Below are 10,750 nucleotides of genomic sequence, written 5' to 3' on the forward strand. Positions count from 1 at the left end.
GTCGTCCCCCTGCTCCAGGCAGAGGAGACTTGAAGTGGTATTTTATTATTTACTCAGTACTGCAAACTTTATATGTACTCATAAAAATATAAAAACTGTCCTTCAGATCACACAGCTGAAAAACTGAAATCCTCATAAACCTGAATATTTCTGTTTATTTATTGCGTGCAGACAAAGTTGGTTGTTGAAACATTTTGTAGTTTTCCTCACTTTGTGACTCTTGCCAAATATAATCTGAACACATTTCCGCTGTGATTTTAAATCCCCATGCATTAAAATGTGCCTGCCCTGTCGTTATTTTACAGAAAGTAACAACCGGCTGCAAAGCAGAGTTCGATTGTTTTTAGCCAATTCTCTAAAATATACCATCTTTTTTTTGTGTGTGTGTGTTCAAACGCGACTCGCCACAAAACAAACAAAGAGTATAAAAATAATGTGTGACCTCATCACGCTCGGCCGTGTGGACAAACATCTAAATCCTGACAGAAAACACACTAAACGATCCCACTGGAAGGGGTTACTGGCATGTGTTGTAGATCTGGATCTGCTTGTTGATGTCACTGAGGATGGCCTTCATCTTGTCCTCTAGACCGTCCAGCTGGCGAGCTTTTCCCTCCAGGCGCCTCTGGTTCTCCTCGTAGCGCTGCTCCAGCTCTGCGGGCGGATGGGTGAACGGATGGATGGGTGGATATAACATTAAACAAAAAAAATCTGTCTGCTGATGTTACATACATTGTTGAAATCAAGCATTTTAAAATTACTGATAATTCAAAATGTTCCCGTAGAGATGAAACTCCATGAAACTCAAAACGTGTCACGTGGATTAGAAATTGTCTGCAGAGCCGACACCCATGATGAGAAGTGACGAGGAGAAAGTGGGTAGGGTTTAAATTGTGGGTGAACTATGCGCTGACCTCTGGTGGCCAAAAATGGTAAAACACCCTGAAAGCTACAAAAACTAACCCTAACCCTCACCCTAACCCTCACACACACTCAGATGCGATGGATACGCACCCGCTAGCCTCTGCAGCTTGCTCTGGGCGTCTCTCAGCAGCTGCTTGGCTTCGTCCCGGAGGCTCTCGGCTCTTCTCTTGGCTTCCTTCACGGCCTTGGCCTTGGTGTCGACCCGCTGCTGAACCTCGTGGAACTTGTCCGTCAGCTGGCCGTCCAGAATCTGCATGTCGTCCAGACAGGAGACAGAGAGAGTGAGAAAGAGAGAAAGAGCTCCTTCCAGTTCCAGAAGTCGTTATGTCTGCGCACGCACGCACACACACACACACACACACACACACACACACACACGCACCTGTTTGGCTTCGGTGGCCTTGTCCCGTGCCATGGTGGCCGTTTCTTCTGCCCGGGCCGCCGCCATGCTGTTGTTGGCGCGCTTGGTCTTGAGGGCGTTGATCTCCAGGCCCAGGCTCCCCAGACGCAGCGCGGCCTCCCGCAGGACCTTCTCCTTCCTGGTCGTCTCCGACTCAATCTTGAGGGAAACACACACACATACAGGGGCCAGACATGAATTGGAAGCCCCACAATGGAACCGTGGCCACTGCGAGGACCGGCGGCGAGCTGCACCTGCACTAGCCGCGTCTCGGTGTCTCCGATGTCGGCCCTGGCCCGGGCGATGGCCTTCTCGGCCGACATCTGGGCGCTCCTGGCGTCCTCCAGGGCCTGTTTGACCGTCTCGGCGGTGGTCTTCACTCCCTCGCCGTGGTGCCTGGCCCTCTTGGCGTCCAGCAGCAGCCGCTCCGCCTTGCGGACGTCGTCCTTGGTGCGCTCCAGGATGGCGTCCACGTTGGAGAGGCTGCGAACGCGCTCCTTGATCTCGTCGGCCAGGTGCCGGATCTGGATCGGCGAGGCGGGGATGGAGAGCTCCAGCACCCGATTGGCCACGGCTTCGATGCTGTCGGGGTCGGCTCCCTCCTCTGTGGGGCAGGAGGAGGCAGGAATAAGTTTCAGTGGACCTTGCGACAAAACCAAACGTGTGACTGAACCGGTGACGCCTGGACTGACGGGTCAGGAAGTCCCTGATCTGCTTGATCAGGTCTCTCAGGTGGTTGTTGGAGCGTTCCACCTTGTTCTTGGTGGCCGTGGCTTTGTCCAGGGCGGCCTGGGCTTTCCCCTTGGCCTCCTCCGCCTTGCTTTTTGCCTCGGCAACCTGAGACAGAAGGTGAGAAACAAGAGATTAGAATTCCAAGAGTGTGAAACTCCTAAAATTATAAATTAAAAGGTTAGTTCCTAATCTGTCTGAGACACTTTTCTATCTCCACAGTGGAGGTCATGTGATTCCCCCCCACCCTCTGGGCCCACCTTGCTGAAGAGTCCCTCCACCTCCCCCATGGCCTTGTTCAGCTCCTTCTCGGCGTGCCTGGCTCTCTCCAGGGCGTTGTCCGCAGCCGCCACCGCGCCGTTGCAGTTCAAGCCGCCGCAGTGGCGGTTGCCCTCGTCGTCGCGGCAACCAGCCCCCCCGCAGGGACTTTCGGCGCAGGGGGCGTCGCCTGGCGCCCCGCACACCTGACGGGACAGGCAAGCAAGCGTTTGTTGTTGTTGACAGTTTCTTCATCCACTTTTTAAAATAAATTCTGTTTTCACTACTTCTCTCAGCCACTAGATGGCAACCTTAACAAACGAGCTCTGAAGGGACAAAGTCAGACCTTCTCGTTGACCCTGGTCAGGTCCAGACCCTGCGCCCGGCTGCTCAGCTCGGCTAGCGCTCGCTTGTTGGCCGAGTTCTTGCGGTTGAAGTCGTCCTTCTTGGCGGCGACGAGCCGCTCGGTGCGGCGGCGCGTGTCGGCCGACTGGCTGACGGTGCTCGGCCGGGTGATGGTGGACTCGTTGGCGCGGCGCTCGGCGTCGTGGGACCTATTGTAGGAGCTGCGGATGCTGTCGTACGCACCTGGAGGTGGGAAGAAAGAGGAGGAGAAGGAGGAAAAGAGTCGTTTAGAAAAAAGTGGGCGTGTCGATTTCTGGTTGGAAGACCCGAGCAGCGCCGCTCACCCAGGAAGTTGGAGTTTTTGAGGACGTCCAGCTGACGGTGCATCTGCTCCGAGGTGAGGTTGAGCTCCCTGGCCTCTCGCTCCAGGACGCTCAGCTCCTTGCTGGCGTCCGAGTTGCTGTCCTGGACCATGGTCAGGTCTCCCTCCAGGCGGTTCAGGTCGTCAGTGGTGTCGCCGATCTGAGCTCTGCCAGGAGGATGGACGGACAAATTGATGGATGGTCAGGGTTCGAGCCACGGCACACTTTAAACATCCGTCCTGGTCAAGCGTCGCAGATGTACCTCAGGTCCTCGATGAGCTCCATTAGGGTGCCGACGGCAGCGGCGGTGGCATTGCGAGCGTTGACGATGCCCTGAGCCTGAGCCAGTTTCTCCTCCAGGTCCCTGAAGGCCTTTTCGTAGACCCCCGTCAGACCTGTGGTCTGGAGCTCGTGGGCACGTTCAGCCAGAGTCTTGGTGCGCACCGCCAGGTCCTGAAAGAGAGAGAGAGAGACACACACAGATGGGATTTTTTGTAAATCTAAAGATCAGCATCCACCACTTCCCTCTGCTGGCCCGGAGGGGGGGGCGACGCACCTGCACAATGCGATCCCAATCGCCAAAGCACTGGTGGCAGGGCTGGCAGTTGGGGAACTGGCCGGAGAAGCCGCGGGCGCACTGGTCGCAGCGCACGCCCGACACCCCCTGCTGGCAGACGCAGTGTCCCGTCTGCCGGTTGCACTGGGACGTCTCGATGCCGCGCCAGTCGCAGTCACAGGCTGCGGAGAAGAAGAAGGAGGATGTACGACAGCAGCAACTGATATCTCGCCAAACTCTAGTCCAGAACTTTTTCACTTTGTCTGAGCACTGAGGAACCAGTTACTGTCTCTTTAATTGTGGCCAAAGCAGGAAGCAAACGCTGTCACATCCCTTTAAAAACAGGACACAGCTAGCAAGCTCGCTAGCTGCTGACAGATGAGTCACCCTCACCAAGCCCCAGTGGCCTAATGGATAAGGCACTGGCCTCCTAAGCCAGGGATTGTGGGTTCAAATCCCACCTGGGGTGGTCAGTAGCAGAGTGGCGCAGCGGAAGCGTGCTGGGCCCATAACCCAGAGGTCGATGGATCGAAACCATCCTCTGCTAGAAAAGCTTTTGTAATCTGATGCTAACTCTGCATACAAGTAATTATGGGTCCGGTGAGAAGGATGATTTCACTTTGCTGACAGAACCTGAAAGCATCACAACTCAGGTCGGCAGAAAAAAATGCTGACATGTCTGCCTTTAAAGTGAACAGACAAAAGACTCATCCATCCTTTAACAAAGGCTTGTTTTTTACTGGCTCTTCTGATTCAGAAGAAATTTTGAGGTGAGGCAGTTTCCTGTCCTTCAGTGAGCTCAGTGGAGGACCTTCTAACAGAGCATCGGTGACGAGTAAATCTCAGGGATTTACTCTCAGGACCGCAGGGCTTTAGTGGAGTTACAGCTTGAAGATGCCAGTGGGTTTCCCTCTCACCTCTGCACTGTGTCCTGGGGTCTCCCCAGTAGTTCTCCTGACAGTCTGTGCACGTCTTCCCTCCAAAGCCGTCGCGACACTGGCACTTCCCAGTGAACTGAAAACGGAGCGCAAAAAAAAAAAAGAAGAAGAAATCAGTGATATTTCCTGGACCTGCGGGTGAATCTCTGGTTGCGGCCCGTGCGGCGCCGCTACCTCGTTGCAGGACGAGGTGACGGAGTTGTTGGGGTCGCAGCCGCACGCCTCGCAACCCGCTCCCGCCGCCAGGTTCCAATGGTCGGGGGCGCAGTGGTCACATGACAGCCCCATGACGTTGGGCAGACACTGGCACTGGCCGCTGCTCCGCTGGCACACGCAGTCCTCGCGCGCCGTGCACTGGCTGCGTTCGATGCCCAAGGAGTTGCATGTGCACTCTGCAAAAAAACAAAAAAAAAAAACATTTTCAAATTTTAAAAATTCATACATTTTTTAAAAATCTAAATTTTGATTTTAATTTTAAATAAAATTTCATATTTTAGAAACAGTACGAGAGATTGCTTTTGCTGCTGTTCCCCCACTCACTCCGGCAGTTCCGGCGGGAGGCGTCGCCAAAGTAGCCGCTGCGGCAGACGCCACAGTCGGCGCCCTCGCTGTTGTACAGGCACTTCCTGCACTCGCCAGTCCGCCGGTCGCAAGCGTCCGCATCCGACATGTCGATGTTGTTGTTGCAGCGGCACGGCTGGCAGCGGCCACCGGGCTGGGAGGGGTTGCCGTAGTAACCCGGGGCGCACTCCTCACAGCGGGCACCTGCAGTGGCAGGAGAACAGAGGAAAGAGGTCAGAGGTCAGAGGTTACTGCACACAGAAAGGCCTGGAAAACTGCTTCCAGCACCGACAGTTTCACTAAAGTGACACAGAGCTTGATCACACTGCTGGACTCTAAAATTGTGACTGAAGCAGGAAGCAAATGCTGTCGAATCCCCTTGCAGGCCCAGTGTGTAATATTAATTTTTTTTTAGATTCTTTCTTTATGGAAAGGACAGAGAAATTGCACATTACAACAAAATAAAAGATGATACAGATTAAAGTCTTTCCATTTTTTTGTTTAAGTCCTGGTAACTTGCATTCCTGGGAAACATCAAACTTATTCTTAAAACCTGTACCGGTGGAATGGCAAGTACAGCTTTGTAACAAAATTTTGATACAACTTAAATTTTATGAGATGAATAGTTCACAAGAACGGTGAACAAGAACAAGAACCGGAGGGTCAACTCAGCTGCTGCCGCAAAAAAGAAAAAAGAAGCAAAAAGAAAAATAATAATAGTAATTAACCACACAAACAAAAACAAAAACCAGTAAGATCACAAGAAATCTGCTCTCATTGGGGTAATAAACAAAATCCATTTATTCCAGATTTGGTAGAACTTGTCTTGCTGAATTCTCAATTGAAAGGTCAGTTTTTCCATCTGAAAAACCTCCAGGATGGTTCCAAACCAGTCATCTAGAGTAGGCAGTGTCTGGGTTAGCCATCTCCGAGTAATGGTCTTTTTACTTGCCATCAAAAGCAATTGCAATAGCTTAATCTCTTGCCTGTATTTCAAAAAAGTAACATGACCTAGGTACAAGGCCTCAAAATTGAGAGGTATTTGGGTGTTAAAGACTGTGCTTAGTGAAGATTGAATATCCTTCCAGAACCCTTTAAGTTTGGGGCAGTCCCAAAAGATATGGTAGTGGTTAGCTACCGTCGTTCCACACTGCGTCCAACATGACAAGTTGGTGCCTTTATATTTTTCCTGTTGTGGTGTCCGAAAATATCTGATGATGTTCTTCCAGCAATGTTCTCTCCAGGCCATGGAATTGGATGTTGACCATTGAAATGTCCATATGTTACCCCAAGTCTCCTCAGAGATCTTCATCCCAGTCTCCTTTTCCCATTTATCTTTTATGTAAAGAGTATTGTTCTTGGAGGCATGGCATATAGCTGTGTACAATTTAGAAATGGAGGTGGGTGGGGTCATTGTCAAGGCATTTTGCAGGATGTGGAAAAATTCTGATTCAACATCTGAGAGGCCTGTCATTTTACATTCGCAATTGATGTAGGAGCGTAGCTGCAGATATCTATGAAAATCAATTCGTTGCAATCCGTGTTTCTCATGCAGAACATCAAAGCTGTGTACAATGTTATTTTTGGTGAGTGACAAGAAAGTTGTAAGACCATGCCTTGACCACGATTTAAAGCGAGTCTTGTCTGTTGGGAGTAAAATCAGAGTCAAAAGCAAACCATCTAAACACCGTCAACATTCGGTGTAAGTCACATTTATTAATCACCTTCTGCCAGGTTAGTAGAGTGTGGGACAGCCATGGGTTCCCAAGCTCCTGCAGCTTACGCATTAGGCCCGCATCTGCAATTGCGGCTTGAATTGGAAAAGAGTCTGACAGTTTGGACTCCAACTCCTTCTAGATGGCTGTATAAGGTTTGTTGCTCCAGTATAGGAGGGGGATGATCTGAGCGGCATGGTAATAGTTTTTGAGACAGGGGAGACCCATCCCCCCAGCTTCCTTAGCTAGTTGCAGCGTAGAATATTTGATTCTTGGTTTCTGACCCTGCCAAACAAACCTGGAAATCCATTTGTCCCAATCACGGAATTGATCCTCACTTACTTCAACAGGTAAATTCCTAAATAGATAGAGTAGTCGAGGAAGTACATTCATTTTGATGGCAATTATTCTTGAACTAAAGCTTAGAAAAGGCACCAGATTCCATCTGTGCAGGTCTGCTTTTATTGCTGAAGATATTGGTAGGTAATTTGCCCGGAAGAGTTCGGAAAGATCCTTGGTCAAATATATCCCTAAATATTTTATGCTCTCATTTTCCCAATTTACCTTATATTTGTTAAGTAGCGAAGACGGAGCTGTGAAATTTAACGTCATCACCTGGGTCTTCGAGATGTTAACTTTGTATCCCGAAAGGTAGCCAAAGTCAGTCAATGTAGACATCAGTTTGTTAAATGATCCCTCCGGCTCCCCCAAGCAAACCAACACATCATCTGCAAACATCACAACCTTGTGTTCGACTCCTGACATTACAATACCTGTGATGTTTTCATTTTGTCATATTGATTGACCCAGCGTTTCAATGGATAGGTTGAATAGGAGTGCTGAAATTGGACAACCCTGTCTGCACCCACGACTTAAATTAAAGGACCCAGAGAGGTCACCATTAACCTTGATACGGGCTGAGGGTCAATCATAGAGCGCTTGAATCACCCTAATCAATTTTTCTTGGAAGCCAAACTTCAGTGTGCAATATTAGGGATATTTTTAATTAATTTATGACAGATATTTTGGACAATCCAGCTCTCATGACAGTGCATTTCGTAATTAGGGTGACTGCATGCATCTTTATTCAAACCAACGAAAAAGAAGGTGGATGAGGTATCAAGGTTTGGTTACCTGTAGCTCACTGGAAAGCTCAAGAGTAGGAGAGAGTGAAAGACGCTACAATCTAAAATGCAACCATTTGATGTCACTGTTTCTTCTTCAAAATCCAAATACAGTACAATACAATACACACATAACCTTTAAAAGCAGGATTCAGATAGCTAGCTTGTCAGCTAGCTAGCTACTGACAGATGAGTCAAAGTAGTGATTAACCGAGTAGCGCTAGTGGTAACGTGTCCAAACTCACCAAGCCCCAGTGGCCTAATGGATAAGGCACTGGCCTCCTAAGCCAGGGATTGTGGGTTCAAGTCCCATCTGGGGTGCAACATAGCAGAGTGGCGCAGCGGAAGCGTGCTGGGCCCATAACCCAGAGGTCGATGGATCGAAACCATCCTCTGCTAGCTGTAAATCTTTTACTGACAACCGAAAGGACTTTTCCATTACAAATGTGCCAATTTAATGGGGAAGGAAATGGCTTCAATCGTGTTTCGGGGGACCAACAACCCAAAGGGTCTTTCGTACATTATTTGGGTAGAAAAACCTTAGTCTTTTACATGTCAATTGGTCGAGAAGCAAGATCAACCCAACCTCTAATTGATGCAACATTGTCAAGCCCCAGTGGCCTAATGGATAAGGCACTGGCCTCCTAAGACAGGGATTGTTGGTTCGAGTCCCATCTGGGGTGCAACATAGCAGAGTGGCGCAGCGGAAGCGTGCTGGGCCCATAACCCAGAGGTCGATGGATCGAAACCATCCTCTGCTAGCTGTAAATCTTTTACTGACAACTGAAAGGACTTCTCCATTACAAATGGGCCAATTTAATGGGGAAGGAAATGGCTTCATTCATGTTTCGGGGGACCAACAATCCAAAAGGGTCTTTCGTACATTATTTGGGTAGAACCAAAGCCCTCCTTAGTCTTTTACATGTCAATTGGTCGAGGAGCAAGATCAACCCAACCTCTCATTGATGCAACATTGTCAAGTCCCAGTGGCCTAATGGATAAGGCACTGGCCTCCTAAGCCAGGGATTATGAGTTCGAGTCCCATCTGGGGTGCAACATAGCAGAGTGGCGCAGCGGAAGCGTGCTGGGCCCATAACCCAGAGGCCAATGGATCGAAACCATCCTCTGCTAATTGTAAATCTTTTACTGACAACCGAAAGGACTTCTCCATTACAAATGTGCCAATTTAATGGGGAAGGAAATGGCTTCAATCATGTTTCAGGGGACCAACAACCCAAAGGGTCTTTCGTACATTATTTGGGTAGAACCAAAGCCCTCCTTAGTCTTTTACATGTCAATAGGAGCAAGATCAACCCAACCACTCACTGATGTGACATTGTCAAGCCCCAGTGGCCTAATGGATAAGACACTGGCCTCCTAAGCCAGGGATTGTGGGTTCAAGTCCCATCTGGGGTGCAACATAGCAGAGTGGCGCAGCGGAAGCGTGCTGGGCCCATAACCCAGAGGTCGATGGATCGAAACCATCCTCTGCTAGCTGTAAATCTTTTACTGACAACCGAAAGGACTTCTCCATTACAAATGTGCCAATTTAATGGGGAAGGAAATGGCTTCAATCATGTTTCGGGGACCAACAACCCAAAGGGTCTTTCGTACATTATTTGGGTAGAACCAAAGCCCTCCTTAGTCTTTTACATGTCAATTGGTCGAGGAGCAAGATCAACCCAACCTCTCATTGATGCAACATTGTCAAGCCCCAGTGGCCTAATGGATAAGGCACTGGCCTCCTAAGCCAGGGATTGTGGGTTCGAGTCCCATCTGGGGTGCAACATAGCAGAGTGGCGCAGCGGAAGCGTGCTGGGCCCATAACCCAGAGGCCAATGGATCGAAACCATCCTCTGCTAGTTGTAAATCTTTTACTGACAACCGAAAGGACTTCTCCATTACAAATGTGCCAATTTAATGGGGAAGGAAATGGCTTCAATCATGTTTCAGGGGACCAACAACCCAAAGGGTCTTTCGTACATTATTTGGGTAGAACCAAAGCCCTCCTTAGTCTTTTACATGTCAATAGGAGCAAGCTCAACCCAACCACTCACTGATGTGACATTGTCAAGCCCCATTGGCCTAATGGCTAAGGCACTGGCCTCCTAAGCCAGGGATTGTGGGTTCAAGTCCCATCTGGGGTGCAACATAGCAGAGTGGCGCAGCGGAAGCGTGCTGGGCCCATAACCCAGAGGTCGATGGATCGAAACCATCCTCTGCTAGCTGTAAATCTTTTACTGACAACCGAAAGGACTTCTCCATTACAAATGTGCCAATTTAATGGGGAAGGAAATGGCTTCAATCATGTTTCGGGGGACCAACAACCCAAAGGGTCTTTCGTACATTATTTGGGTAGAAACAAAGCCCTCCTTAGTCTTTTACATGTCAATTGGTAGAGGAGCAAGATCAACCCAACCTCTCACTGATGCGACATTGTCAAGCCCCAGTGGCCTAATGGATAAGGCACTGGCCTCCTAAGCCAGGGATTGTGGGTTCGAGTCCCATCTGGGGTGCAACATAGCAGAGTGGCGCAGCGGAAGCGTGCTGGGCCCATAACCCAGAGGTCGATGGATCGAAACCATCCTCTGCTAGCTGTAAATCTTTTACTGACAACCGAAAGGACTTCTCCATTACAAATGTGCCAATTTAATGGGGAAGGAAATGGCTTCAATCATGTTTCGGGGGACCAACAACCCAAAGGGTCTTTCGTACATTATTTGGGTAGAACCAAAGCCCTCCTTAGTCTTTTACATGTCAATAGGAGCAAGCTCAACCCAACCACTCACTGATGTGACATTGTCAAGCCCCAGTGGCCTAATGGATAAGACACTGGCC

The 10,750-nt window shown here is 49.5% G+C and overlaps 1 protein-coding gene and 8 non-coding genes across 10 annotated transcripts in view; 8 read left to right on the forward strand and 1 right to left on the reverse strand.

Annotated features, from left to right (window-relative positions):
* Positions 1 to 385: 385 nt before the first annotated feature.
* lamb2 (laminin, beta 2 (laminin S)) overlaps positions 386 to 10,750 on the reverse strand; it is a 48,090-nt gene continuing 37,725 nt past the window's right edge. For both annotated transcript variants that reach the window (XM_076026661.1, XM_076026660.1), the window contains 13 exons: positions 5,053 to 5,277; positions 4,687 to 4,904; positions 4,492 to 4,588; positions 3,575 to 3,756; positions 3,281 to 3,471; positions 3,001 to 3,185; positions 2,658 to 2,899; positions 2,314 to 2,517; positions 2,017 to 2,161; positions 1,579 to 1,928; positions 1,307 to 1,483; positions 1,015 to 1,174; positions 386 to 654 (listed from right to left, as the gene is read on the reverse strand). In XM_076026661.1, coding sequence (XP_075882776.1) covers positions 518 to 654; positions 1,015 to 1,174; positions 1,307 to 1,483; positions 1,579 to 1,928; positions 2,017 to 2,161; positions 2,314 to 2,517; positions 2,658 to 2,899; positions 3,001 to 3,185; positions 3,281 to 3,471; positions 3,575 to 3,756; positions 4,492 to 4,588; positions 4,687 to 4,904; positions 5,053 to 5,277 — 2,513 coding nt within the window. In that variant the 3' untranslated portion in view covers positions 386 to 517. The remainder of the gene's footprint in view (positions 655 to 1,014; positions 1,175 to 1,306; positions 1,484 to 1,578; positions 1,929 to 2,016; positions 2,162 to 2,313; positions 2,518 to 2,657; positions 2,900 to 3,000; positions 3,186 to 3,280; positions 3,472 to 3,574; positions 3,757 to 4,491; positions 4,589 to 4,686; positions 4,905 to 5,052; positions 5,278 to 10,750) is intronic.
* trnar-ccu (transfer RNA arginine (anticodon CCU)) lies at positions 3,971 to 4,043 on the forward strand. The gene has a single exon. It is a non-coding gene; the product is annotated as a tRNA-Arg (tRNA).
* trnar-ccu (transfer RNA arginine (anticodon CCU)) lies at positions 8,161 to 8,233 on the forward strand. Its single transcript has one exon. It is a non-coding gene; the product is annotated as a tRNA-Arg (tRNA).
* On the forward strand, positions 8,893 to 8,965 carry trnar-ccu (transfer RNA arginine (anticodon CCU)). Its single transcript has one exon. It is a non-coding gene; the product is annotated as a tRNA-Arg (tRNA).
* Positions 9,256 to 9,328, forward strand: trnar-ccu (transfer RNA arginine (anticodon CCU)). Its single transcript has one exon. It is a non-coding gene; the product is annotated as a tRNA-Arg (tRNA).
* Positions 9,624 to 9,696, forward strand: trnar-ccu (transfer RNA arginine (anticodon CCU)). Its single transcript has one exon. It is a non-coding gene; the product is annotated as a tRNA-Arg (tRNA).
* Positions 9,987 to 10,059, forward strand: trnar-ccu (transfer RNA arginine (anticodon CCU)). The gene has a single exon. It is a non-coding gene; the product is annotated as a tRNA-Arg (tRNA).
* On the forward strand, positions 10,356 to 10,428 carry trnar-ccu (transfer RNA arginine (anticodon CCU)). Its single transcript has one exon. It is a non-coding gene; the product is annotated as a tRNA-Arg (tRNA).
* trnar-ccu (transfer RNA arginine (anticodon CCU)) overlaps positions 10,719 to 10,750 on the forward strand; it is a 73-nt gene continuing 41 nt past the window's right edge. Inside the window, exon 1 of the tRNA in view lies at positions 10,719 to 10,750. This exon is cut by the window's right edge and continues 41 nt beyond it. This is a non-coding gene — a tRNA (tRNA-Arg).

This window comes from Nelusetta ayraudi, unplaced genomic scaffold (assembly GCF_046127955.1).
Source record: "Nelusetta ayraudi isolate G7.1 ecotype Tasmania unplaced genomic scaffold, CSIRO-AGI_Nayr_v1 ptg000019l, whole genome shotgun sequence".
Taxonomy (NCBI): domain Eukaryota; kingdom Metazoa; phylum Chordata; class Actinopteri; order Tetraodontiformes; family Monacanthidae; genus Nelusetta; species Nelusetta ayraudi.